Consider the following 25663-nt stretch of genomic DNA (forward strand, 5'->3'; position numbering starts at 1 on the left):
ACACATTTACTTCAAGATATTACAACTTCTATACTCACCATGAGGCCATGAGAGACAGGAACCCTATGTCACTTCCTGGTGAAAATGGTAGGGGTGTGGCTGAAACCAGGCTCCACCTATGGACTAAAACTCTTTGTATTTCGGTAGTGACATGAAAACATGGGACCGCTTTTTTGGGATATATTTCTTGAATTTCCAACAAAACCACAAAATCTATTTAAATATTTCAACTTCCCTTTAAAATAGATCACAAAGACACATAAAAAAACACAGTTGTAAAATATTAAGAAAATCATTTTAATAGTATTTTCAGTAATTTAAATTGAGGGGTTAGAGGTTGGGACAGCCGCCTCCCAATAGAAAGTCACATAAAAAGGTGAATAATTTATATATTGAATGTATTGCTATCTGAATTAATGCCTTGGGATTAAATAGATCACAACATGACATTACTAAATATCCAAGGTTTGAATATTTAATTGTTTTTTTAAATGTGTTTTTTATTGTGGGACTGCAATTTTAACCAATTCGGTAGAATGGCCCATTTAAAAGCTGGAAAAAAGTGTTTGGGGGTTAGTTACACTTTAAGTCATAATAAAATATTGTTACAATTTTCAAAGATCGAACTTGACATCTGGGGATCGATACAATATTGCAATGCAAATTAATGTGATACAATGCTGTATCGATCCCCCAGCCAGCCAGCCCGCCCTCCCCCCATAAGTAGGGCTGGGCGATATATCGAATATACTCAATTTATCTCGGCTTGTGCCACGTGAGATGTAGTTAATTACTATATCGTGAACATTCAAGTATAATTGTCACGCATTGTTTATAACTTAAGCCTGACTCGATTCATGTTTCCTCTTGTCAGCTCTCCCTCTCACACTCAGACAAACAGGAGGGGAGGGGGAATCACATGCATAAGTCAAACGCGTCAAACCATCAAGCATATTCCCAGCTGACACACTCGCCCGCGCTACACGACATCACAGACAGCCACCCGCGCTACGCGACGTCACAGACACTCGCCTAGAAGAAACGCCGTCAAGGCAGCGTGGAGGATGAGAGTAAGAACCTGAGAGCTAGTAGTAGAGAAAGGGTATGGAAAATGGAGCCAGAGGCGGACAAATTTGTTGCAAAAAGAAACAGCACTGGATCCATCATCTGTCAGTGGTTTGGGTATCGCAAGGACGATGTTGAACAAACAACGGTTATCTGCAAAACATGCACCAAACCCGTCGGCTCCATAATAAAGTCAACCCTAGTGAGTCAAGTCAACACAGCGAGGTGCATGTGTGTGCGCGCGTCTCAAAACGAAGTAATTTATCATCACTACACCATTTAAAGAAGCAGATTGATAATCAACTTTAATAATGTTTTTCTGCAAATTGTGTCTCAGCGTTTCTTCGTGGCACTCAAGGTTAGGTCTGGCCAATATTGTGACTAGATGAAACCTAGATCTCGTTTTAGATTTTGTTATGGTAATATCGTGATACTGCATACTCGTCTTTTCCTGGTTTTAAAGGCTGCAGTAAAGTGAAGTCACTTTCTGAGCTTACCACTGTTCTAGCTGTTATTCATTATATTGTTATTCACTGATGATTATTTATTAAAAATCACATTGTGTAAATATATTTTGTAAGAGTCCATATCGCCCAGCCCAATTTACAATTGAAAATCTAGCCCACTTTGTAGAAAATACCAAGATATATCATATTTCGCCATTCAGCCTAAAAATACTGAGATATGATTTTTGGTCCATATCGCCCAGCCCTACTAAGATCTTTGTTGTCATCAGTGTTGGGGCTAGTAAGGTGTTTTAGTAATGACCATGTTAGTTTTTCAATTATTGTAATCTGTTAGTAGTTACATTACATAGAATATTTTACTCACTGACTTTTTCATGTATACACCGAGACTTTACAAAATGTTTGGTCATGGAAATTTGGTTTAAAGCCATGGAAAAGTCATGGAAATCCATTGGTCAAAATGTGTATGAACCCTGAAGGGTTAAATTGAGCATTTATGAGAGATTTCAAAATATCGAGATATATATCGTGTATCGCGATATAGCCGAAAAATATCGAGATATTCTTTAGAGGCCATATCGCCCAGCCCTACCCATAAGGTGTCATCGTCTGTGCGTTACCTCGGGTGCCAGGTACTCAGGGGTTCCACAGAAGGTCTTCATTGTGGCATCTGGAGTGATGCCCTCCTTACAAAGGCCAAAATCTGTGATTTTTATATGGCCGTCCTTGTCCAGCATCAGATTCTCCAGCTGAGAGGGAACATGTTTACATGTCATTATTAGAAAAAATATTATACGTAGATCACTTGTTGTGACTCATTGGTTTAATATTTTCCAACTAAACATGAGGCGACAAAAGAGCCTCCACATTACTTTACCTGTGCAGGGGCACAGTGCATTGTGTGTTTGTGTGAGTAACAGAGAGGAGGGGGAGAGGTTTGGAAGTCTCAGAATCAGTGGGGGGCAGGGGGCTTGTTTGTGAGCCCCACAGCCATGGGATAGAAACTGTTCAGGTAGCATGAGGTTCTGGTCCTGATAGACTGGAACCTTTTACCGAGTGGAAGTCTTTGGAAAAGATGATGACAATGATGGGAGGGGTCGGCGATGATCTTTCCTGCCCGCTTCTTGGTTTTACCACTAGTCACTCATCCCAGACTTTAGTGTGATTATATCATTATCTTTCTCCCACCATATACAGTACTCTGAAGTCATGATGATGTGAGAGTTGAATAAGTCAAGACGGAGGGTTTTCACCTTTAGATCCCGGTAAACAACATCACGTGAGTGGAGGTACTCCAGTGCCGACACGATCTCAGCGCCATAGAATCGCGCCCGGTCTTCCGTGAACACTCGCTCCCGTGACAGGTGGAAGAAGAGCTGAGGGAGGCGAGAGCAGATTAAGAGGTTGGAGAGGATTTGGAGGAGCGAACATGCGTGCCAAGTCGTTGACACCATGTGTGATCTGTGCTGTGGATGTACTGTAAATATGGTGTGGGTGGCGTCCTCACCTCGCCTCCGTTGGCATATTCCATTACAAAGCACAGCCGATCATGGGTTTGGAAAGCATATTTCAGTGTCTGGAAGATGAGAAGTATAAGGTAAGAAACAAAACAAACACATTGTATGACCTAGATTAGAGCCAGACAGATTATCTGATTTTTTTAACTCCCTAATAAATGTATCGGCCCTAAAAATCCAGTATCGGTCAGGCCCAAATCTAGATATACACCAAGGTATTTGTTTTCTGATGACTGTGATATTATATCAGGACATTGTTGGCACTTTATTAAAAATTGCAGCTCAGTCAGTCCATGTCATCCACCTCCGATATGATAACCCAAAAGTGAGTGAATCTATCCACCTTATTTTTTAATGCCCTGTAAAAATAATTATGGGTACAAGGTCCGGTTTAAGTGACCTGATGGTTGCAGCTTGCCATTTCCTAAAACGGTTGATTTGAAAACTCTGCAGGCAAGATGGCCGCCTATACTCCCTTCTTTACCCTAGCAGAATTCCTCCCCAATAAACTAACATAACTTGGCCAATAACTATGTAACATACAAAATAAAACAAACGGTAATGTCTTCATTTGATGTAGAATGCAGAGGACATGTACTGTAACTGTTTAGTTAAACTTGCATTCCAGGAATATTGTATTTACTGCGCTGCTCCAGATAACGTAGTTGGCTCGAGACGGTTTCGTCCCACTCGCTTTGCGCCAGAACACAATCGATTTGGGGGTGGAGCACGCCAGGATTGGCCAACGCCAACAAATTTGGTCATTCAGTGGCGTTTTACTGCCATGTAACATAACTAGCGGCTAATATTAGCCACAGTAGGCGATTACCCATGATGCACTGCGCTCGTAAAGGGATATTTATCGATGAGATTTTTGCCCAGCTGGACCTGATTAGTGATTTGTTCCGTTCGCCCAGACGTGTGTCAAGCTGTCAGGAATAAGGCTGGGAGGATCACACCGGAAGAAAAACCCATAGGCATCATGGCAGCCAGAAATAAGGTGGATATATTTTTTATTTTCACATCAGATGTCTGAGCAGAGAAGTCATTCCAGTGTGGTGTGGGAGGATACGTAAACCCTGCCTTACGCTGCTTTAAGGAGCTGATAACTCACCTCCAAACTATTTCATTAGTATGGCTTTCAATGACTGCGTTTACATGGACATGAGTATCCCGGTTATGAGGCTGGTTTCCTGGTTTTGATCATATTCGAGATATGGCGTTTACATGGAACACAGAGAAATCAGGTTATTCATATCCCTGTATACATGATGAGTACAAGTATCCCGGGTTACTGATTACTGCATGCTATTTGTGCTGTGATCTTTATAACACAAACCGACATCATCATTATTATTATTTTATTTACGCTTGTATTGGGTGTGTGACAGGATTCACCTTTTTTGGGCCAAGATTGTGTGGGATTCCCTTGGATCCCCTCTTCACAGTGGTCTGTCCCCGTTTGCGTGCTGCTTCTTTCTTTCATTTTAGTCACAACACCTTCATCCTATAGTCTGTATACTACATACTTCTTCGATGCTTTCTTCATCACTCCAGAAGTGAGACCTGGCTGAAGCCGGGCCTGTGCAGGAAGCCAGCATAAGATGTACAGTATACATGCAGCAGTATTCCGGTTCCTTTCGGAGTACTCCAGTTAGCATAATCGGGTTTCTCAAAACTGGGATAAGGGCTTATCCAGGATTCTGAAATGAGGATATGATGTTTACATGCGCAAACACACAAAAACGGGATACTTCAAAACCCCGATAATAACCGGGATACTCATGTCCATGTAAACACAGTCAATGAGAGCTTTAATGTGCTATGATGATCTGAATGATGTTTCAAAGGACAAGATTTACTAATTTCAGCACAGAATATAGATAGATATAATAATAAATAATATAGAATATATATCAATTCAAACATATCATCATCAGCCTTCAAAATACTATGTTAGTCTAAACCAGGGATGGGCAACTTTGATGATAGAGAAGGCCACAAAAAAATGTCCTCTCTACCAGAGGGCCAGATTTTGTTGAGGGCCGGGGGCTGGCGCAAAATATTTGGGGCATTTGAAGCCAGGTTTAGAGGAATAACTCATTTTAAATTAACAGTTGTGATGTCATTATTCAGTCAACCAATATTTTATCCTTTTCTCACTCACTCCTATGTCACCACCTGCTCTCCCTGCAGGGCTTGAAATTAACTTGTTTGACCACCTGCCAATATGGCTGCTAGATTTTAAAGTTACCAGCCAATTAGAATTTCCACTAGCCAAAATGTTTTTCTTGAAATCAACCAGAATATGAGTGGCTTAATTTAAGCATAAGTATCAGTAAGTGGCCCGGGATTCTCAAAGCCTGTGTTGAGGGTCACACGAACAAAAATGCACTCTTGAAGCTAAATAAATCCAAAACCAATGAGTTAATTATTTTAATTTCTACTTAAATGTAGAACAGTAATTTCTTACACATGAGATTACTTTTTGCCTTTTAGTCATAAAGATTATTGAAAGCTATTGCATATTCCAGACTGACATGTTATAACAGAAGTGGAGTATTGGCCAGAATGTAGCCCACCCCTGGTCTAAACGTACTACAAACAAAACAACAAGCATCACTACACTTGATCAAGAAGGTATTTAGCTTGAATGTGACCAAAAAAGTCACAATTTCTGTTGCATTTAGCTAAAAATGAGAATTCAGACAATGCACTCACATTCCAGCTGTTTGGCAACACCGCAATGCAAACCGGCATACACAGTGGCTAAACAATATACTGTCAAAAATGCTGAGGAGCATTGCTTGTTGTGAGCCAAGTAGCCGAGGGATCCTACCAATAGGGGCTCAGCACTGAGGGCATACAGACTGTAAGTATCTGAGGGAACCATCCAATAGGGGCTCAGCACTGAGGGCATACAGACTGTAAGTATCTGAGGGAACCATCCAATAAGGGCTAAGCACTGAGAGGGCATACAGACTAAGTAGCTGAGGGAACCATCCAATAAGGGCTAAGCACTGAGAGGGCATACAGACTGTAAGTAGCTGAGGGAACCATCCAATAGGGGCTCAGCACTGAGGGCATACAGACTGTAAGTAGCTGAGGGAACCATCCAATAGGGGCTCAGCACTGAGGGCATACAGACTGAGGGAACCATCAAATAGGGGCTCAGCACTGAGGGCATACAGACTGAGGGAACCATCAAATAGGGGCTCAGCACTGAGGGCATACAGACTGAGGGAACCATCCAATAGGGGCTCAGCACTGAGGGCATACAGACTGAGGGAACCATCAAATAGGGGCTCAGCACTGAGGGCATACAGATGAGTGCTGGCTGTTGTGTTTGAGATGGGGCCTGCCTGCTTGTAGCAGCTCTCTCCCTGCAGCACTCTAACCTTCTGTGCAAGTAAAGGACGCTGCACTCACCGTGAGGAAGGGGTGCCGTGTGTTCTGTAACACTCTGCTTTCTGTAACTGTGTGGGCCACCTCATCCTACGCACGCACAAGCACGCGTACACATGCACACGCACACGCGCACGCACACACACACACACACACACACACACACACACACACACACACAGATTATTGTCAGAAACGCTGGAAACTGTATACAACATAACACCGCTCCAGTGTATGATGTTAACCTGGTTTGACATTGTTTTTTTACATAACGCGGTCAAACGTTCTTCGCACTTGCAAGCGAACAGAAATCAGAATACGCAGTTGATACTGTATATCTGTAATGCATTGTGTGTACACATTTCTTGTTTACCTTGGCTATGATGACCTCTTTGCGCAGTATTTTCATGGCATAGTGTACACCAGTGGACTTCTCTTTGACCAGGATCACCTTCCCAAACGTCCCCTTGCCCAGCAGCTTCAGGTATTCAAAGTCATTCATTGTCTAGAAGGTAGACAGACAAGGTTGTTCTTGAGGATGATAGCTTTCATAGCATTGATAGCTTACCCATTTAATTGCTACTTTCGGCGCTCCGCTGTTTGCTCTCCTTTCAGCCTGCCTGCAAAATGCAGTAGCCTGTTCTGTCACTTCTGCTCCTACAGTATGTGCGGTGCGCTTCCAGAAAAGGTCCGTGTTGCATCTGCAGCACGTTACTTTCGTTACGGAGTGCTTTTCTTCTTATGAAATTGATTCTCTCTTAGGAAATTAACACCAGAGATCCGAGAGTCCGACGAATGCGAATTTTGGACGGACTGGAGTGTATCGACCAACCGACCAGAAGTTGTCAGGCCTACTGTCAATCACATTCAGGCCACGTTTAGATGACAATGGTCTCTGCATAAAAACGGCAAACTGTAGTTGCGTTCTGGCCTTTTTTATTTATTTTTTAATATACAGTATATTTTATTTTACAATTTTCAGAACAAAACAGAACAGAACAACAGGCTCAAACAAAGACAAAAACAAAAACATACATATATCAACTTTTCAGCATACATAGTGATAGCAGCCACGTAAAGTGTCAATGTGCTTGCAAGAAATGTGCGTGGGATCCCGCGCAAGGGAGAGTCAGCCAGGTGAGTCATCAGTCACCTCTAAGGGCAGTCCCCGTGGAATAGTCCTTACGGTATGCATGTTGACGGGCAGAAATTAAATCATTAGCTTCCATAATGACCAAATCTGTTTACTAATTATACTTTCCAATATTTTACTAAGTGTAGGTAAAAGACTAATGGGTCAACTGTTCTTTGGTTCTCTGTTATAAGGATGGAGAGACTTGGATCACTGAGAACAAACTCACTTAAGTTTCTAACAATTTGGAACCTGTTTCTGGCCTACCTTGACGAGGTTAGGGGCGGCGAGTGACTTGCCCGGCTGGCTTCTCACGGACCCCTTGCGTGGGACCCGTACACAACATTTCCTACAAGCACATAAGCACCCTATGTGGCTGGTAGCACCACATTGTAATATTGAGTGTCGATATTACATGTACGCTTTTCTTTCTTTTTCTTTCCTGTGTCTGAGCCTGTTTGTTTTGTTCATGTACTCTTCCGAAAAAATTGAAATATATATACAGTATATAGCAACCCCATGTTATATGTACACAACAAAAGATCTTCTCACCACTTTGGTGCGACTCTTGGACATGGCCACCTCCATCTCCTCCAGGCTGCATTCGCTGGGGGAGCCGAACAGATCCATGGGTTCCTCCTCCTCCTGCTCGCGCATCTTCAGACCGTTGGCCACGGATTGGATCGCTCTCATCCACTCCTCTCTGAGACCGGGGGGGGGGGGGGGGGAATCAGAGATCACATTGACACTTAGGAGTTCTTAAAGGTGTGTAGGTGTGTGTGTGTGGGGGGGGGGGCGTCAGAGAAAGAGAGATCACACTGACACTTAGGAGTTATTAAAGAGCATGGTGCAGAGACCCCAGTGAGTCAATGTGTAAGAAACTGATGTAGGAACTGGATTCTCACAGTAAGACACTTACATATACACTACAGCAGGGGTGGGCAATTTTTTTTCCCCTGAGGGCCATACTGACTTACAGAAGCGAAGGGCCACACATTGGAGATTATACCTGCCAACACTCCTGATTTTTGTTAAATGTCTAAATGACTGTAGAACAGTCATTTCTTACACATGAGATTACTTTTAGCCTTTTAGTCATAAAGATTATTGAAAGATAGCCTATTCCATATCCCAGACTGAAATGTTATAACAGAAGTGGAGTATTGGCCAGAATGACATGAACATTTGGACACTTATTCAGCGGGTATATTGCATGTTGCTTTCAGGTGCACTGTAAAAACATTTTTTTTTTTTTGCAATTCCATCGCATGTGCACTCCACGCGCGTGTGCACTACAGTGACTTCTGGGGTCATTTTACTTTTTGTGCATTTTATTTTGACATCTTGGGACCCCAAAGCTGTGATGTAGGCGACGGGAGTCCTGGGAAGTCTGTGACTGTGTTGTCATCTGGCTGGCTGCGGGCCCCCAACCCTGGTGACAGCCCCCCTCCCCACTGCTCGGCTTTCTACGGTGCTGGTGGCGCAAGGCACTCTGGAAGTTATGCTGACATGGTTGGTTAGGTTTAGTAGTGGAGCAGCACGTCATCATCTCATTGGAAACATATGTGACATATGTGTATGGTAAGTCATCAATGTTACATTTTGGTCACTTCCATAAAGTGCATTACAACAATTTTCATTGAGGAAAAATGTCCAGTGACACTGTGACAGTGAGTCTACTTGCTAAGCTAGCTAGCATTAGCAGAGGGGAGGGGAGAGGCAGACGTGCACGTGGGAGCCACTCCCGTCACTGACTTGTCAGGCTGTCCATTAACAAAATAAAAGCCTGTTATTTTCTTCTAAAAAAGGAAGGTGTTTTTCCCCATATTTTTTTCACATGTTTTTAAACAAATTAAATCCTGCATTAACTTTTCAAATGGACCTATGGACAAGGTTAAAGGCCAACTGAACCAAACGGAACGCAAGTAGCGCGAGGGTCGGAGATGTTTCAGTCTGAAAACAAATCTTGTCTGAGATGACAGTGTTGAGAGGCGGCCACAATAGCATGTCGATGATTTGATTTGACAATTCTGGGGACTGGATTTGGCATTGGCCAATCCTGGCGTGTTCTGCCCCCAAACAAGTGGGATTTAGCGTGTTGTGGTGCTACGCGAGTGGGATCCACAGAAATGGGGTAGAAATTTGATAGTACTATGTAGTGCTGCACGATTTGGGGAAAAGGTGCGATTTGCGATTACTGTGGACAATATTGCGATTTGCGATTGTGATTGCGATATAAACAAATCGTATCTAGGGATGTGCCGGTATGAGTTTTTGATGGTATAACCTTGAACAAAAATACCACGATTTCACGGGATCACAGACTAAAATAGCTACATGAAATATATTACAATTTAAAATATATTAAAAAATAAATAAATAAAACAATTTGAAATAAAATAATATTTCAAAAAATAAGAGAATACAGCATATATTTTTTATAATAAAATCTTTACAAATTATATAGAAATGTACTCTTCACAACATCCTGTGATATCAGTCTGTTTGAGACATATGCCGGTCTCAAAAATAAAATCATAAACTGCAGCACTGTGTTACAGCACATAGGCTGTGTAAGATGGCTCAGACTGCAAAGTTAGTTACATGTCTTCCCAGTAATACAATGAGTAAGTACTGTACACATGCAGCTTATTTCTTTGGTAGCGACAGATTACAGTCAACGCCACACTCATGACTTTTCTTTTTTTTTAGAGAGAGTTACGCACAGAATTGACATGCAGACCCTGAAGGGTGCATCTGCAGCTGTGAGAGAGTGTTATGTGCAGACTTTACATGCAGACGCTGAATGTTGCTTCTGCAGCTGCGAGTGTTTTCTCTGCTCTCGGTTAATGTTACTATATTCTTCATCGCAGTGGGTCATTACCTGCTGTACACTTAACGTGCACTAGTTCTGCATAATCACCTGCAGCTCTCTCCTTCTTTTACCGACTTTCTCACTAATCACACGGCTGTTTCCATCCATTCCATTTTCTGATCGGCTACTCACTTATCACTTAGCTTAGTTAGCTGTTAGCGGTGGCTGCTGTCTCTCCCTCGGTAAGATGTTTATGTTTAACCTTATAACATTGATGTATATTTGGAGGTGGGAGAAGTCTCCCGCTAGTGTTGATGTCCAGTGTGACTGTGATGGCAGAGCTTGTTTGTTTATTTGCTGCGTTGAATGTAACGTGAGTTAGACCAAGCGCACATGCACACACACACAGAGATTTAAAAAATATATATATATATAATCGCACCCTTTTGCGGTTATGTAATAATAATGCTACAAAGACATGAGCTAATCACCACAGAACCGCACAGACCCTTTCGCCCGGGTATCACGGACGTAAATGTGTCCAGGCCACTGAGATAAATATGAATCTTTATTATATGTCGATGGTCCAAGCGAGCAGCTCTGAAGTAAGTTTCCATCAGCTAGCATGGTCGATGTGCTGGCTGGACCCCCTGCCCTCAAAAGTCCGATTTCGAAATAGGCGCTATTTCTGATCAACTGGCCTCATAACGGGTATCTATAACCTACAGTTATGTGTCTACTAACATTATTAAAAGATCATAAAGGTAACGCTGTTTTCTGACCGTTTGCTCCTTCTTCTTCTTTGCCTTGACCGTAGGCGTTAGGGGTGTCAAAATTAATCGTATAATCGATGCATCGCGATGCGGACGTGTGAATCGAATCGAAGACAGATGAATCGTTGAATCGTTTATGTTTAAATGTCTGTTGACATTCAGATTTAAGCACTTTCTAAGTAAAAAAGGGCCTTGATATTTATCTGACTGCTTGTATTAATTGATGAAAAAGTAGCCATGTGCAGTAATAATACAGAAAATTGAGGATTTGATACTTGGAGCTGCAATACTTTGAGCTGTATCGTGATACATCGTGGAATCGAATCGAATCGTTGACAGATGAATCGTAATCGAATCGAATCGTGAGGCCAGTGAAGATTCACAGCCCTAGGCGTAGTTGCTGCCCTCTCGTTGTGGACTCCATTACTAGAGGCATGCGCATGGCCAGTGTATGTGTAGCGTCATGTAACGTGCGTCTCGTATAAGCTAATATGGACGGAGACTGCTCGCAGCCTGCTCTAGTGTAGACTGGGAAGGCTTTAACTACGGGGTCTTTGAAAACGAAGACTTGATCAGAGATCACACTGACACTTAATGGTTCTTAAAGGTGCACTGTGCACCAAGTTTTGGGGAGATTGCTCTTTAAGTGAGGATTCATTAAAGGCTCAGAATGTACAACTTAAAGCACACATGGGCAAATGACGGCCCCACGGCCAGAACCAGCCCATGGACCATCTCAATCCGGCCCACAACATCCTCAAAGGAAAACAAAACAACCCCCAATAAAATCAATCAAAGGCAGCATTATATTAATAAATCTCAATGGGAACGATTAACACAAGTCTGTATTGCTAACTATTCAATTTGATAATTGGAAAACAGTCTGCCATGGAGTGCCCAGTGTTTCCCCTAGAAAATGTTTCAGGCCTGGAGGGATTTCGAAACGTACCCCGACGGCGGGGGCCCTCGCCGGCGACGCTAAACTTTTAGCTAACCTGTTCGCATCTATGTTCGCAATGGCATCCCAAGTATCATCATACTATTATGGGATGCGATGCGAAAACAGTTGTATTATGGGATGTGCGTTTCCCAGGCAACGACACACGTTGACACGTTTTGGAACAGCGCTGCACACTGGCACGATGCTCCTAAAAGCAAAATGCTTATTGTTTTGAATGATTTGGCATCTTCTATTACTGTCAACACCAGTATTGTATTGTAATAGTATGCCATAAAGGTTTATTGAAATTTTGGGGAGAGCAGAAAAAAAAGGAAAAAAAAAGGTGGCCTGGTGGGGGCGCCATTGGCCCTTGCGGGCCCGCCAGGCCTGTAGAATGGTAGGGGAAACACTGTGCATATTTATAACATAAATGCAATGTGTTTCATCAGTGACCTATGCAGTGGTACACATTAGGGATGTTCATCAATTATCGAAAATCGATAATCGATCGTTAAGGATTGGAATCGATCCTGTGGCATTTGGATCGATTTTTTAATTATTAAAAAAAAAAAAAAAAAAAAAAAATTTTTTTTTTTTTTGGACTAGGTTTGGGTGGAATTCGTTCCTCCTCGCCCCACTCCATTGCACAGCCGACTAACGTGAGGTGGAGCTTCATATAGTCTCTAGTTTTCTGGCTGGGCATGGGCCTTTGTGCCAACAAAACTGTTTTAAACATGAGAAATTCACACCGGCATGCGCCGGGGACAGCAGTGTTGAAGAGGAGACACATTGAAATAAAGAGTTCATTGAGGAGAACACGTTGTCTTTCGTATTTTCTGCCATAGGCATTCATTTTGTTAAAAAAAAAAAAAAAAAAAAAAAAAAAAATGAAAATATTGAAAATTTTCTAAGTATTAATAAAATCGATAATCGATAATTGATCGTTAATTCTCACCGATTATCGATTTTGGAAAATTTTCAAAATGAACATCCCTAGTACACATCAGATAATTGGTAAGATGTAAGCTAATTTAAAAGTTGATAGTGCATTTAAGTGAATTGTTTTATGTACCGGTAAGTAAATTGTTTCATTGTAATCTCAGAGTACATCATATTGACACTTACAGCTGGGACCCAGGCCTTCTGCGCTGGCAAGCCTATTGTAAAGCAATCTACCAAATTCATGTAGTTTAACATAATTCAGTACTATGTGTTCATGTTTCAATTGAATTGTCCAATGTGTGGCCCTTCACTTACTTTATCTAGGTCAGTAAGGCCCTGTGGAAAAAAATGTTACTCACTCCTGACTTAAAGGCATGTTGAACTTAGGTCCGTCACCTTTTTTTGCTCGGCTAGGGTAAAGGCTCATTTATACTCCATTTTCATATGAAAATAAATGTGTCTGTTTCGAACGGTGTCATCGTCACTGCTCACGTCTTTCACGTTGGTATCATGTTAAGCAATACATCCACCAGTGGGCAGTAGAGTCAAATGCACAAGTGTGTGTGTGTGTGTGTGTGTGTGTGTGTGTGTGTGTGTGTGTGAGAGAGAGAGAGAGAGAGAGATGCCGTTTTCACACATGCGTACATGAAAATTGCCTGTAAATCAATATCGGCCATTTCCCGGAATTTCCCTTCACACCTGAGAGCTCACGTGTGAATATAGCAGCGAAATTGCCTGTATTTGAGGGGGGGGGGCGGCACTGCAGAGCGGGTGGGGAGTGACGTGTGCACTTGGATGGGGAATCCTCCTTATTTTGGGGGTCGGCAAAACTCTGATGGTGAAATAAGTTTGCTTGTCACACAATAAATCACACTCGTTTGACTTAAGAGGGCATGCATGTTGTATCCTTCACATTCGCTAACCAGTCTTTGAACTGAAATCTTTGAAAAAGTAGGGATCCCTGTCGGAGAGAAATAGCCTGGCTGGTTCGATGTTTATCCGTTCACCTGCGTCGCGTTGAAGCACTTTTTACAGACTGGCTTCGTTTGATGTGTCCAGGGGGCTTGCCTTCGCTGTCAGCAACGTAAGCAAAATACTTCCACATTTCGCTTCGTGCATTTGCTTTCTCAACAAGCGTTGGGCGGCTTGCAAGACTCAAGCCGCTGCCATTTTCGCTGTCTGTGTCCCTGTCGGGCTGGACTGAAGGACTCTGGCCAGAGTGCGAGCAGAGAGGGGAGGCGGGGGGAGCACGCCCACACATGAAGCAGCCACATACCGCTCTTCTGACAACATACAAACTGGTGAAATAGAGAGCTCCAGGAACGAGTCCGGAAATCATCGATGCTAACAGCCCTGGTTCTTCACAGTTTTTGCCTATGGGAGTTTTGAATGGGTTTTTGGCGCGATGCTTCTAATAATCTCTCTGGGCAACGCTGGCTTAATCAAACGCGAACCAGTGTTTAGTAACATCATCTTCACACATGAAGACCACTTTTATGAGTTTTGAAGCTTTTATGTGCCGTTAACACATTGAGTGCCAAGGACGTCTGTGCACGTCCTAAAAAAAAGTAACGAGGAGTGCCAAGGACGTCTGTGGACGTCCTAAAATCATAATTCATATTATTCCATAATTCTGCTGTTTAAGGTTGTACCTAGCCAGTGAGCATGAATCCCTTCAAGGGATCACACGGCGCCACCTTAAACATCGTCACGGAAGCTGCGCCACCCACCTCAGATCCTTTACTTTGTACAGGAGACAGCAGGGAAAGACGTGATCAAAGGGGAAACCGATGCATGCTTCAGCCAGAGCCGTATAAATTGCTCTGTCTGCAGCGGAGAGTGGGCTCGGCTGCATCCGCGCTCACAACTGAGCTCTTATGCTTCTATCTATCTCCACACGATTTCCTGCCAGAAAGCCAGCATCCGAAGCCGAACGGCCAAGCCTTTTCGTTCAGTCGCGTTTGCCAGCGCGCATCATTTCCTTGATGCGCGCTGGGATCCGTCCGGGGCAAAAACGGAGTCGAGAAAACAAACTCTGTGCGTGTGGGAGGAGCCCGCAGCTCAGAGGTGGAGAGGGGGGAGGGGGGGGGTGGGGGGTGCAGGCTGCACAGAAACCACACCACGGCACCACATCAGAAAACACCAGCCAGAGTCAGTGAATGTGCTCGAAATTAGAGTGCAAAAGGTATTCATAAAAGTGACTACCGGTATATCTTGGAAAGTAAAAAAAAACGACAGAAAACCCTTGAAAGTGCACTTTTTTCAGAGGGTGTCATTTCATAATGGAACTGTCTAGAAACAAAATTTCTTCTTTGGAAGAAGCAGGAGTGTTCAATGTTTCATTAAAGTCCAGCCCCGTCAATATAGCCATAATAGAAAAAATTCTATAGCTGTTTTCAACTGAATGGAAGTGAATCTGGCACAGGCTGCAGACAATTTTACTGAAGCGCTGTGGCACTCAATAGCTGCTTTCACACATGTCTGGAATTCAGGAGTTATCTAGAGGCTATCCGGCTGGCTGTCATGTGTGAATGTCTGCATGCGTCTCATGCGCGCTCCCGCGGAGCCTCGTCCTAGCCGGAGGGAAGTGTACCCCCAGCCGTAGTCGCAGAAGCGTATTGTCCCCCCCCCCCCCCCCTCCAGAGCTCCGTGAGCTCGTGAGTGCATGAGGACAGAGACGATCGTGACAGATTATTATTATATAAATAGTCGATGTGAATGAGCAGCAAAAAACACATGCCATTTGGTTTCCAAATGAAGCTCAAACCTGCTCCGTGTGCGACAGCCAACATGTTGCGGATTGCTGGATTGAAAGGCTCATGGCTCTGATCTGATTTCATGTCTGCTTCGCACAGCACACACATTTAATAAGCATTTTTGGACGCGAGGGTCGTCCCGCTTCCCAGTATTGGACATCGCTAGGTAGGGTATCTGGATCTGGTTGCGTTCATGTCTTTGATTTAACGTTTACACAGCGTTCGCGCAAATTCCAAGTAGCGTCAAGTCAGGCAGTATAAAACGAAAACTTCCGGGTATAACCTTCGCAATAATGGCAATTAAATAAAGTAAATGCACGTGTAATGTTTTTTTGTGTGTGTTTCGAAAGATACAGAACGGAGATAAACTGGAAGAATATCTGCTCCCTTCGAAAAGTCAATTTTAACCCGTAGTGAGTCGACATCCTGATTTTTTGTTACTAAGTAATACAACATTTATTTTATTTTGAAGGTAAAAACGTCTAGCTTCCTGTATTCTGTATAATTCTAGTAGGTTTGAGGCATTTTAGGACTGAACATAGCAAAGACCTGTTTTGTTTGTACTGCTTGCGACTCGAGGAAATCGATGCATCTGGGCGTGAGTTGTAGGGTTGTTTAATTAATTACTTACTAACGTTATGCGCAAACGATTATATGCCGTGAACGTTAGGCAGTTATCGCCCATTATGTATTTTTAGTTTTCACAACTGTGTGGTCATGCCCAAATTCCCCCACCCCCGCCGCCCGCCCCCTCTCTACTTTACAAACTCTGCGGAGGTGCTACTCATGTGTGAATGCAACATGCCTCATGTGTGAAAGGGTACACTTCACCTATCATCCGGGGCAGGCTCAGTGGGGGGCAACCCTGACCTGATCCGGAGTTCATGTGTGAAAGTGGCTAATGTGTTAAAAGGGTGGCTAGCTAGCAAACGGCTAAATGAGACTACAATGTCGACGCGGATATTATACGTCATCACGAGTGAACGCGGAAATTCTTTCTCTCGCAATCAATGCGTGGACGCCTATGCGACACTGTGTGTAGTTCTGGATTAGCTTAGCACAAGCTTTTTACCTCTAGGGCTCGCAGTTACGGCTGGGACACACATCTTGCGTGTGCTGTGCGTCTGCGTGGCGTCTGCGTGGCGTTTTCATTTCGGTTCCCATGTTAACAGGTTACAGCAGCCACACCACCGGCATCAGACGCGCGTCTCAGGCGCGTGTTTTGCGAGCGTGAGACGCGCGTCATCTAGAGAATAGAAGCGAAGCCTATTTTTTCAGCTTTCCGCGCGCGTGTCTCTAGCGTCTCTACAGAAATACACATTAAAAATGACCTATTTCTGTTCATAATCATATCATACAAGCACTATTTTCAAAGCAGACATAATAACTGTTAGCAGAGTGGGTTAATGCAGCAGTTCTCGCGTGCACTCCCAGAGCAGCAGCAAGACGGAGGAAATAATATACACGAGGAACAGTTTCTCTTTCTCTGTGGTTCTTCTCCCATGGAGCTGTTTATTGACACTGACACTGGGTCAGAGACACACACACACATACATACGTTTTCCGTGCATGTCATTGGCTGTAACCACCTGTGTTGTGTTCAGGTAACATCCTAAATTACAATGTTATACAATTGAGAGCATATTCTCTTTTATATCAACAATAAAATTCTCACAACACTTCCGTGTTTATTTCTCTGGGCGAATTTGCGGCATATTTTTTTTGACTCTGGTTGCCAATCAAGGCTCGTTTTGATTTGAGACGAGAGGATGAGCTGAGCTCACAGCTGCAGTTCTCCTGCCCTCTGAAAACCAGATAGGCTACAACGTGGCTTCGTTCCTCCCCTCCCCACCACACACACACAGACACACACACACACACAAATCATACTGCCTCGATTCTGAAGTGAGCCCAAGCGATCTTCAGTTAAAATCATCATTGTATTGTTTATAGCAAATTTAATAAATGGTAAACTCTATAGGAAGATAGTTGGCAGACAGGCAGCAGCGCAGCAGCTGCACGCACCAGCCACGCTGCCTGTGTGGATGCCGCGGGCGTGCCAGCCGCAGCAAGCACGCCACGCACACGCACACGCCACGCACATGCAAGATGTGTGTCCCGGCCGTTACGCTTCAAAACTCATGAAAGTGGTCCTCATGTGTGAAGATTATCCCGCTGAACCTTGGTTCACATTTGATTAAACTTGCGTTGCCCACAGACATTATTTGAAGCATCGCGCCAAAAACCCATTCAAAAATCCCATAGACAAAAACAGTGAAGAACCAGGAAGTTCGGGACTTCCGCATTCAGCCTACAAAAATACGTCATCCCTGGAGCTCTCTATGTCCACGATGACGGGGTCGCGCTTATACCGGAAAACAACTTTCACACATTAAGGCATTAGACCGCTTTCCGGTCATTTACCGGTAAAAAGCGCATGTGTGAAAACGGCTAGAGAGAGAGAGAGTGTGTGTTTGAAGTAGGGCCTACATTTGCTGAAATACAGTTCTTAATGTTATTTTGTTTGAGTTTGCTAGTTCTAGTGCTGCCCCTTTGTACATTGTGGCTGTGGCTGACAAAAGTTAACAATAAATGATGTTATTATTAGGAATAAGTGTGCCTCCTGCGTAAACTGTGCAGCTGAATAGACTGTATTTTAACGTTGGTCATATGGGGGTACTTGGAGAGCCAACTAATTTCTCAGGGGGTACTCGGTGTAAAAAGGTTGAGAACCACTGGTGTAGACTATGTTAGAGCCCTTAAGAGTCTTCATGCTTTAGTGCTACAAGAACCTGGTGAAAAACCGATTAGTTGACATGCTCAATACAAGAGTTTACTTAACACCGTTCTCACCTCTCCTCATTCGTGTCCACATGAAAGGTGCGTTCAATAACGGTGGTCCACTGTAGGCAACGGATGACAAATGTGTTGGGCCGGGGTCTTTCAGTCTTCATTAACTGGCATTCTGTGAAAAAGATGAGAGATTAAAGGGATAGTTCAGATTTTTTGATGTGGGGTTGTATGAGGTATTTGCCGACACTGTCAGTGCACTAAATGCAGTAGAATGCAGCCGGCGTGGTCCCAGTTTGGAGAAATGGAGACCGGCTGCATCAGGCAAGTAGAGCTGTCTGCTGAGTGTGAACAGGGTATTGATTTGTTGGGTCCCAGAGCTGTATAATTATATAAACGTTTATTACGTTGTGACTTGTGTCTGTCTGTCGTGCAAAGCTGCCTACTTCCAATCCAATCCAATCCAATCCACTTTATTTATAAAGCACATTTAAAACAACAGAGTTGACCAAAGTGCTGTACACTCAAACAAAAATAGCAGTGACAAAAGAAAATACTCAGCACAGACAAATAAGACAGAAGTTAAAATAGTGACAAAAAACAGAAAGTAGAAAAAACGCGACTCCCATACTAGGTTCTAATTAAACGCCAAGTCGTAAAAATGTGTTTTGAGGCGAGATTTAAAGATGGGCAGTGTAGGGGCCAGCCTAACATGCAGCGGGAGCTCGTTCCACAGTTTGGGGGCTGCAACTGCAAAGGCGCGGGGGCTGCAACTGCAAAGGCGCGATCTCCCCTGAGCTTGAGCCTTGCCTTCTGGACGGCCAGAAGAGACTGGTCAGCGGACCTGAGTGACCTAGTCGGGGCATACTGAATTAAAAGCTCAGAGATAGGTTGGGGCTAATCCATTTAGCGATTTAAAAGCAAACAATAAAATCTTAAAATGGATTCTAAAACGAACAGGCAGCCAGTGGAGGGAGGCCAGTACAGGGGTGATGTGTTCACGCTTGTGAGTTCCTGTTAAAAGGCGAGCTGCAGCGTTCTGGACCAGCTGTAAGCGTGAGAGGGAGGCCTGGCTCACCCCAACATAAAGGGCGTTGCAGTAGTCGAGTCTGCTTGAGATAAAAGCATGAATAAGTTTTTCCAGGTCATAAAAGGTTAAAAAAGGCTTGACCTTAGATAAAAGCCTCAGCTGGAAAAAGCTAGATTTTATCACAGAGTTAATCTGTTTGTCGAGTTTAAAATCACTGTCCATTTTCACACCTAGGTTTGTTACGGTGGGTTTTACAAATGGTTCCAGGGGGCCCAAGTCCATGTGAGGGGAACCACTGGGACCAAACATCAGGACTTCAGTTTTACTGTCGTTAAAATTTAAAAAGTTTAAGGCCATCCACGCTTTGATGTTGTTTAGACAGTTCAACAAGGGGTTTAGGGAGTTTGCATCCGTGCATTTCAGGGGCAGGTAAATTTGCGTGTCGTCCGCATAACAGTGGAACGAGATGCCGTACTTCCGGAAAATAGACCCTAGGGGAAGTAAGTAGAGAGTGAAGAGGATAGGGCCAAAAATTGAGCCCTGGGGGACCCCACAGGGAAGGGGCGCTGAGGAGGACTCTGAGTCACCGAGGCTCACAGAAAAGCGTCTATCAGTCAGATAGGACCTGAACCACTCTAGGGCAGTGCCTTTGATGCAGACACAGTGCTCCAGGCGGGAGAGGAGGATGGTATGGTCCACTGTGTCGAAAGCAGCTGTGAGGTCTAAAAGCATAAGAATGGCATAAGAGCATAAGAGTTCCCAGAGTCGGTGGCTAAAAAAAGATTGTTAAAAACTTTTAAAAGCGCCGTTTCAGTGCTGTGACGGGCTTTAAAACCAGACTGAAACACCTCAAGAATGCCATGGGAATCTAAAAAAGATTGTACTTGTGTGAGCACAACTTTCTCTAAAAGTTTTGAAAGAAATGGGAGCTTGGAAATTGGTCGAAAATTAGAAAAGACCGAGGTGTCCAGGTTGGATTTTTTAATTAAAGGTTGCACCACAGCGTGCTTAAAACTAGTGGGAACCACACCTGAGGCAAGGCTGTTGTTTATTATTTTTGGGATGTCGGGTCCGATAGTGTCGCAAACCTCTTTAAAAAGGCGAGGGGGGACCACATCTCTAGGGGAACCTGAAGGTTTCATATGAGCGATGGTGTCCTTTAAGTCAGACACAGACACAGGCTCAAACTGGTCAAAAACAGCAGAGCAGGTGACAGGGACAGATGGGTCATACAGAGGGGGGTGAGATGCTGGCTCTAATGGTTTCAACCTTGTCAGAAAAAAAGTGGAGGAATTTTTCACAGGTTTCCGAGGTAGGTTCAAGACAGACTGATTGGGGGGTATTAAGAATACTATTTATAGTGCTAAAAAGAACACGAGGTTTATGGCAATTATTAGCGATAATATCGGAAAAATGTTTGGTCCTTTCAGCTTTAACTGTTTTCTGGTATTTATACCAGCTGTCCTTTAACATGCTGAAAGACACCTGCAATTTGTCCTTTTTCCACTTGCGTTCGGCTCGCCTGCATTCTTGTCTGGCAGCACGGGTAGTGTCATTCAACCAAGGTTCCAGTTTAGGTTTGGGACGTTTGATTTTGAAAGGAGCAACAGTGTCCAGGATGTTACGGCAAGTGGAATTGAACAGGGTGGTTTGCTCCTCAGTACAGAGGGAGAGCTCAGAGTGAGTCACAGCGGCATTTTTAAAAGCAGCCGAGAACTGAGCAGCGTTGGAAGGCTTAACTACACGAGACAAACGAGCTGGAGCACACTGTTTAGGTAAATGACAGGGAAGAGAAATCTCAAATAAAACCGGCATGTGATCAGAGAAAATTGCATCGCATACTTCAATGTTAAAAACAGGTAGACCACATGAAAAAACCAGATCGAGAGTGTGTCCATGCTCTTGTGTAGGACCTATCACAGACTGCACAAGATTAAAAGAGTCAATAATGTTTAAAAAGTCTTTGGCCAGCAGCCTAGAAGGACAGCAGACATGGATATTGAAATCTCCGACAATTAAAAAGCTGTCATATTTTGGCATAATGCCAGCCAAGAAGTCGGAAAAGTCATTGATGATGAAGTCCTTGTTATATTTAGGAGGTCGGTATATGACAGCGTTCCTGTGTCGCGGTCACGGACTGACTACGTCACGTGTTGTCTCCATGGAGACGAGAGCAGCAGGACCATGGTACTAACATGGCGGTGACAGTGAAAACTTTTATTTATCTTAAGTATGGGAACACTTCACATTTTGTAAAAGTAAAAAGCATATTAGCTGCAAACTAACGTTATAAAATCGACCTTGCATGGCACGGACACACCACGGTAATGAGGACAAAGCGAAACGTAACATAACTAACGTTAGCCATGGACGACGGGGGCCTCAACAGTTGAGCAGGGTAAGAGCAGGGAGTTCCCCAAGCCCCGGTAGCCGTCAATTTCTCCTCCTACTGGCCTCTGGCCTACCGGTTACTCTATACACTGTAAAAAAAATAATAATAATAATACAGTGCACCTGAACGCAACATACAAGATACCCGCTGAATAAGTGTCCAAATAGTCATGTCATTCTGGCCAAATGAGGGTGAGGGAAGAAATTAATTAATAAAATTTGCATGAGCAAAAGTGGATATTTCGTCTTTCATTTCCCGGGGCATCTAGACTACGGTCGGAAGGCTTTGACTAGGAAGGCTAAGAAAGTAACACATCACAGTCTTTGCTGAATCTGCCTCACTGAAATTCAGGCCCTGATTGAACGCTCACGTGCTTGGGTCAGAAGCTTTGAAAATGGGGGAGAGAAAAGGAGGACTGACCTGCCACTGAAAAGTTGTTGAGCGGTGGTAAGCTCTGGTCGGCTAGATCAGGCTTCTCTTTATAGCCGATGAAGGAGCCATCACTCTTCAAGATGAAGTACCTGGGCCTCCATGTCTTGATGTACTCACCTGGACAAGACATAAAAGATGCACTGTTGAGTATATTCTGCATAAGCCCACTATGAACATTTCCATTCATTATCAGCGCGCTAAAACTTTTATTATAAAACGCATTTCGAGTAACGCTCTTCCTATGGGGGCAGCAGCTTTAAAATATGTTGTCCGGTTGTTGAAATCTCGGCAATAATGCAGCTATCCTTGCAGCTAACCTTAAAGAGGACATGAAACATTTAATCATATGACTCTAATCCATTTGCATTTCACCTCAAACAAGACAGGACACAGCTTTCAAGTCTGAAATTTACCTAGTAGTTTTGTAGAAAGATTAACAACATTTCACCTTTTCGCCAACTAGGGTGCTGCTTAATGATGTCACTAGGTTGAGAGTACAGTACAGTACAGTACAGTACAGTACAGTACAGGCTAGTTAAAGGAGAATTTCGTTTTTTTTAACCTGGACCCCTCTCCTCACATTAATTATGATCCGACGACTCACCGAGCGATCTCCACGGCGTTTCTGGCCATCCTACGCGTTGTTTTGAGATCAATACTCTCCAATCCAGTTGTAAAATAGAGCTCCGTGGGGGCCAAGTGGCAGCCTGTCTTTCCTGCATCTAAATAGCCAGTTTTATTGCCGTTTTCGCCACATATCGTCATAATCTCATCCCTCAACAACCACCAGACTGATATTCCCCCCGGGGCTGTTTCCTGGTGTCTCCCAGGGATCAAATTACCTCATTCGTGATCTCGGTCACCAAGTCTCGCCAAGTCCCGCGATACTTTCCTGCCGGCTGGCCAACTGGGCCAGAAACGCCACGGAGATCGCTGGGTGAGTCGTCAGATCATAATTAATGTGAGGAGAGGGGTCCAGGTTAAAAAAAAACGAAATTCTCCTTTAAGTGTTGCTTGCTATTACCGTAAGTATTTTGAATTATAACAGGCTCACAGCATAATGCTGTTGTGTTTGCTGTTGTATTACTACTGTACTGTACTGATCGATCGACTTCAAACTTCGCATGTGTGCTGCTGGGGACCAGTGTTGGGGGTAGGGATCGACCAATACATATACATATACAATATACATTTTCAGTAAAAATGAAAATCTTGGTGTCAAAATTTAGAATAATACGACCCATTGTTGAAATGCATTTTCTTCAGTTTATCCAACTGCAATATTAATTGAAATAGTCATACTATTAACATTAAGCAAAGTGTTGTTGATCTGCGTGTGTGTGTGTGTGTGTGTGTGTGTGTGTGTGTGTGTGTGTGTGTGTGTGTGTGTGTGTATGTGTTCAATCTAGAGAAGACTTTGGCACATTATCAAGATAAATCTGTGGGGACGTATACTTTTAGAAACTAGAGCTGTCGAAAATAATCGATTCAGAGATGCATCGCGATGCTTAATAGGACGATTCTGAATCGATTAACAAATATCAAAAATCGATTATTAATTTTTTTTTTTTTTTTTTTTTTTTTTTTTTTTTTTTTTTTTATAATCAAATAAAATAGAATGTAAGTACATGCAGTTGTTTATTTTAATTATGGATCATAATACAATGCAATTCCAAATGCACTTTTATTTTAAAAGTAGCCACACAGTGAGAAAAAAGAAAGTGAGAAAAAATAAATCATGTATTGCGGAAAAAGTGATTCATTGATTTAAGATGCATCGCGATGCATCGAGATGCATCGGAGATGCATCGAGATGCATCGTATAATCGAATCGAATCGAATCGTAGACTTGCATAATCGAATCGTATCGAATCGTGAGATCAGTGAAGATGCACAGCTCTATTAGAAACTACCACTGACTCAACACAGTAACAAAATAATAGAGGGTTTCCCTCAGCTTACACCTGACACTAACCTCACCCCCAGGTTCTCAAAGGAAAATACTGACACAAACACGTTTATCTGTGCATCCGCTGACGTAATGTCTCATCCTTGTTTATTCGGTTCCTTGTTTAATTCCAAACAAACAGAGTCCGCTGACGAAATGTCTCGTCCTAGTTTATTTGGTTCCTTGTTCCAAACAGAGAGAGAACAGAAAAAACTCTGCTCTGCTTGCCAGACATGCCAGTGCAAATGTATTTAGCGGACGCTACACTACTGGATCAATAAAACAGCTTCGCTACTGATAACCATGGGCATTTCATTCAAAAAGAGCGACGCTACACTGTGGACACGCTACTACTCTATGGAATTAAAAACTAGTGCCCCACACTGTGTGGGCCACACACTACTTTTGGCTCATTTCCACCACATATAACAGCACAGTACAGCTCTACTCTACCTGGCCTTACTCGTCTCTGCTTGATATAGACTTTGCTTCCATAGCAAGTTTACTCGCCTCCGCCCACACCTGGTCATCATAGCGACCGCATATCTGCCCTCCTCCCATAGCCCAAGTAGGCTATAATGTATAACGTTAAAATGAAATCCATACATGGAACTTTTAAACTGGTTATGAAATACTGGTGCCTCTAAATGACGTACATGGGCAAATGTGACAATCGGCCAGGAGAATCAATTTGTTGTTATTTAGCCTACATGCATGTGCTGCGCGGGGGACGGGGGTTATGCTACGGGGAGAAGGGAAGCCACTACCCCGGTGGCCACTCACCAGGCAAGACCGCGGCTTCGCTAAACCCCCACCTCCGGCCTAGCGGAGCCGACGTTACACACAACTACAAGGGGTTCCCGAGCAGCAGACTTTTTCTCTCTCAAAACAATTGAAAACAGTCATGTTAAGGCTGAGCAAGGAGATCGATTTTATTTCACCAGAGCCGAAGGCAGCAACACAAAAGACTGATGGAAATAACAGAAGAGAAGGTAAGCCCCACTAAACTGGTATCCAGCATTGACAGTAGATACAGTAAACACGATTCTGCCTGACCAATCAGTCGTCTGCAGTGTTTTCACGTCACCATATGGTACCGGCTGGAACCTCAACAAAGCAGGGACCAAAACTAGCACGACTCAACCTGGGCTGTCCAGGTTATAACGCCATTAGTGACGTTAGTAGGCTACTGCCCTTACAACACCAGTGGTGATAAGTTTGAGTTGCACAGCAGGCACCAACGTTACTCAAAGATATAT

The 25663-nt window shown here is 43.5% G+C and overlaps 1 protein-coding gene across 4 annotated transcripts in view; it reads right to left on the reverse strand.

The window, feature by feature from the left end:
* LOC310785602 (RAC-beta serine/threonine-protein kinase-like) overlaps positions 1–25663 on the reverse strand; it is a 52828-nt gene that overhangs the window by 18711 nt on the left and 8454 nt on the right. For all 4 annotated transcript variants that reach the window (XM_083646734.1, XM_083646733.1, XM_083646735.1 and 1 more), the window contains exons 3-10: positions 22445–22573; positions 18666–18777; positions 8139–8289; positions 6828–6959; positions 6479–6544; positions 3040–3108; positions 2786–2908; positions 2153–2281 (exon numbers count right to left, since the gene is read on the reverse strand). In XM_083646734.1, the coding sequence (XP_083502860.1) occupies positions 2153–2281; positions 2786–2908; positions 3040–3108; positions 6479–6544; positions 6828–6959; positions 8139–8289; positions 18666–18777; positions 22445–22573 (911 nt within the window). The remainder of the gene's footprint in view (positions 1–2152; positions 2282–2785; positions 2909–3039; positions 3109–6478; positions 6545–6827; positions 6960–8138; positions 8290–18665; positions 18778–22444; positions 22574–25663) is intronic.

Source organism: Poromitra crassiceps (assembly GCF_964638095.1).
Source record: "Poromitra crassiceps genome assembly, chromosome: 1".
Lineage (NCBI taxonomy): Eukaryota > Metazoa > Chordata > Actinopteri > Beryciformes > Melamphaidae > Poromitra > Poromitra crassiceps.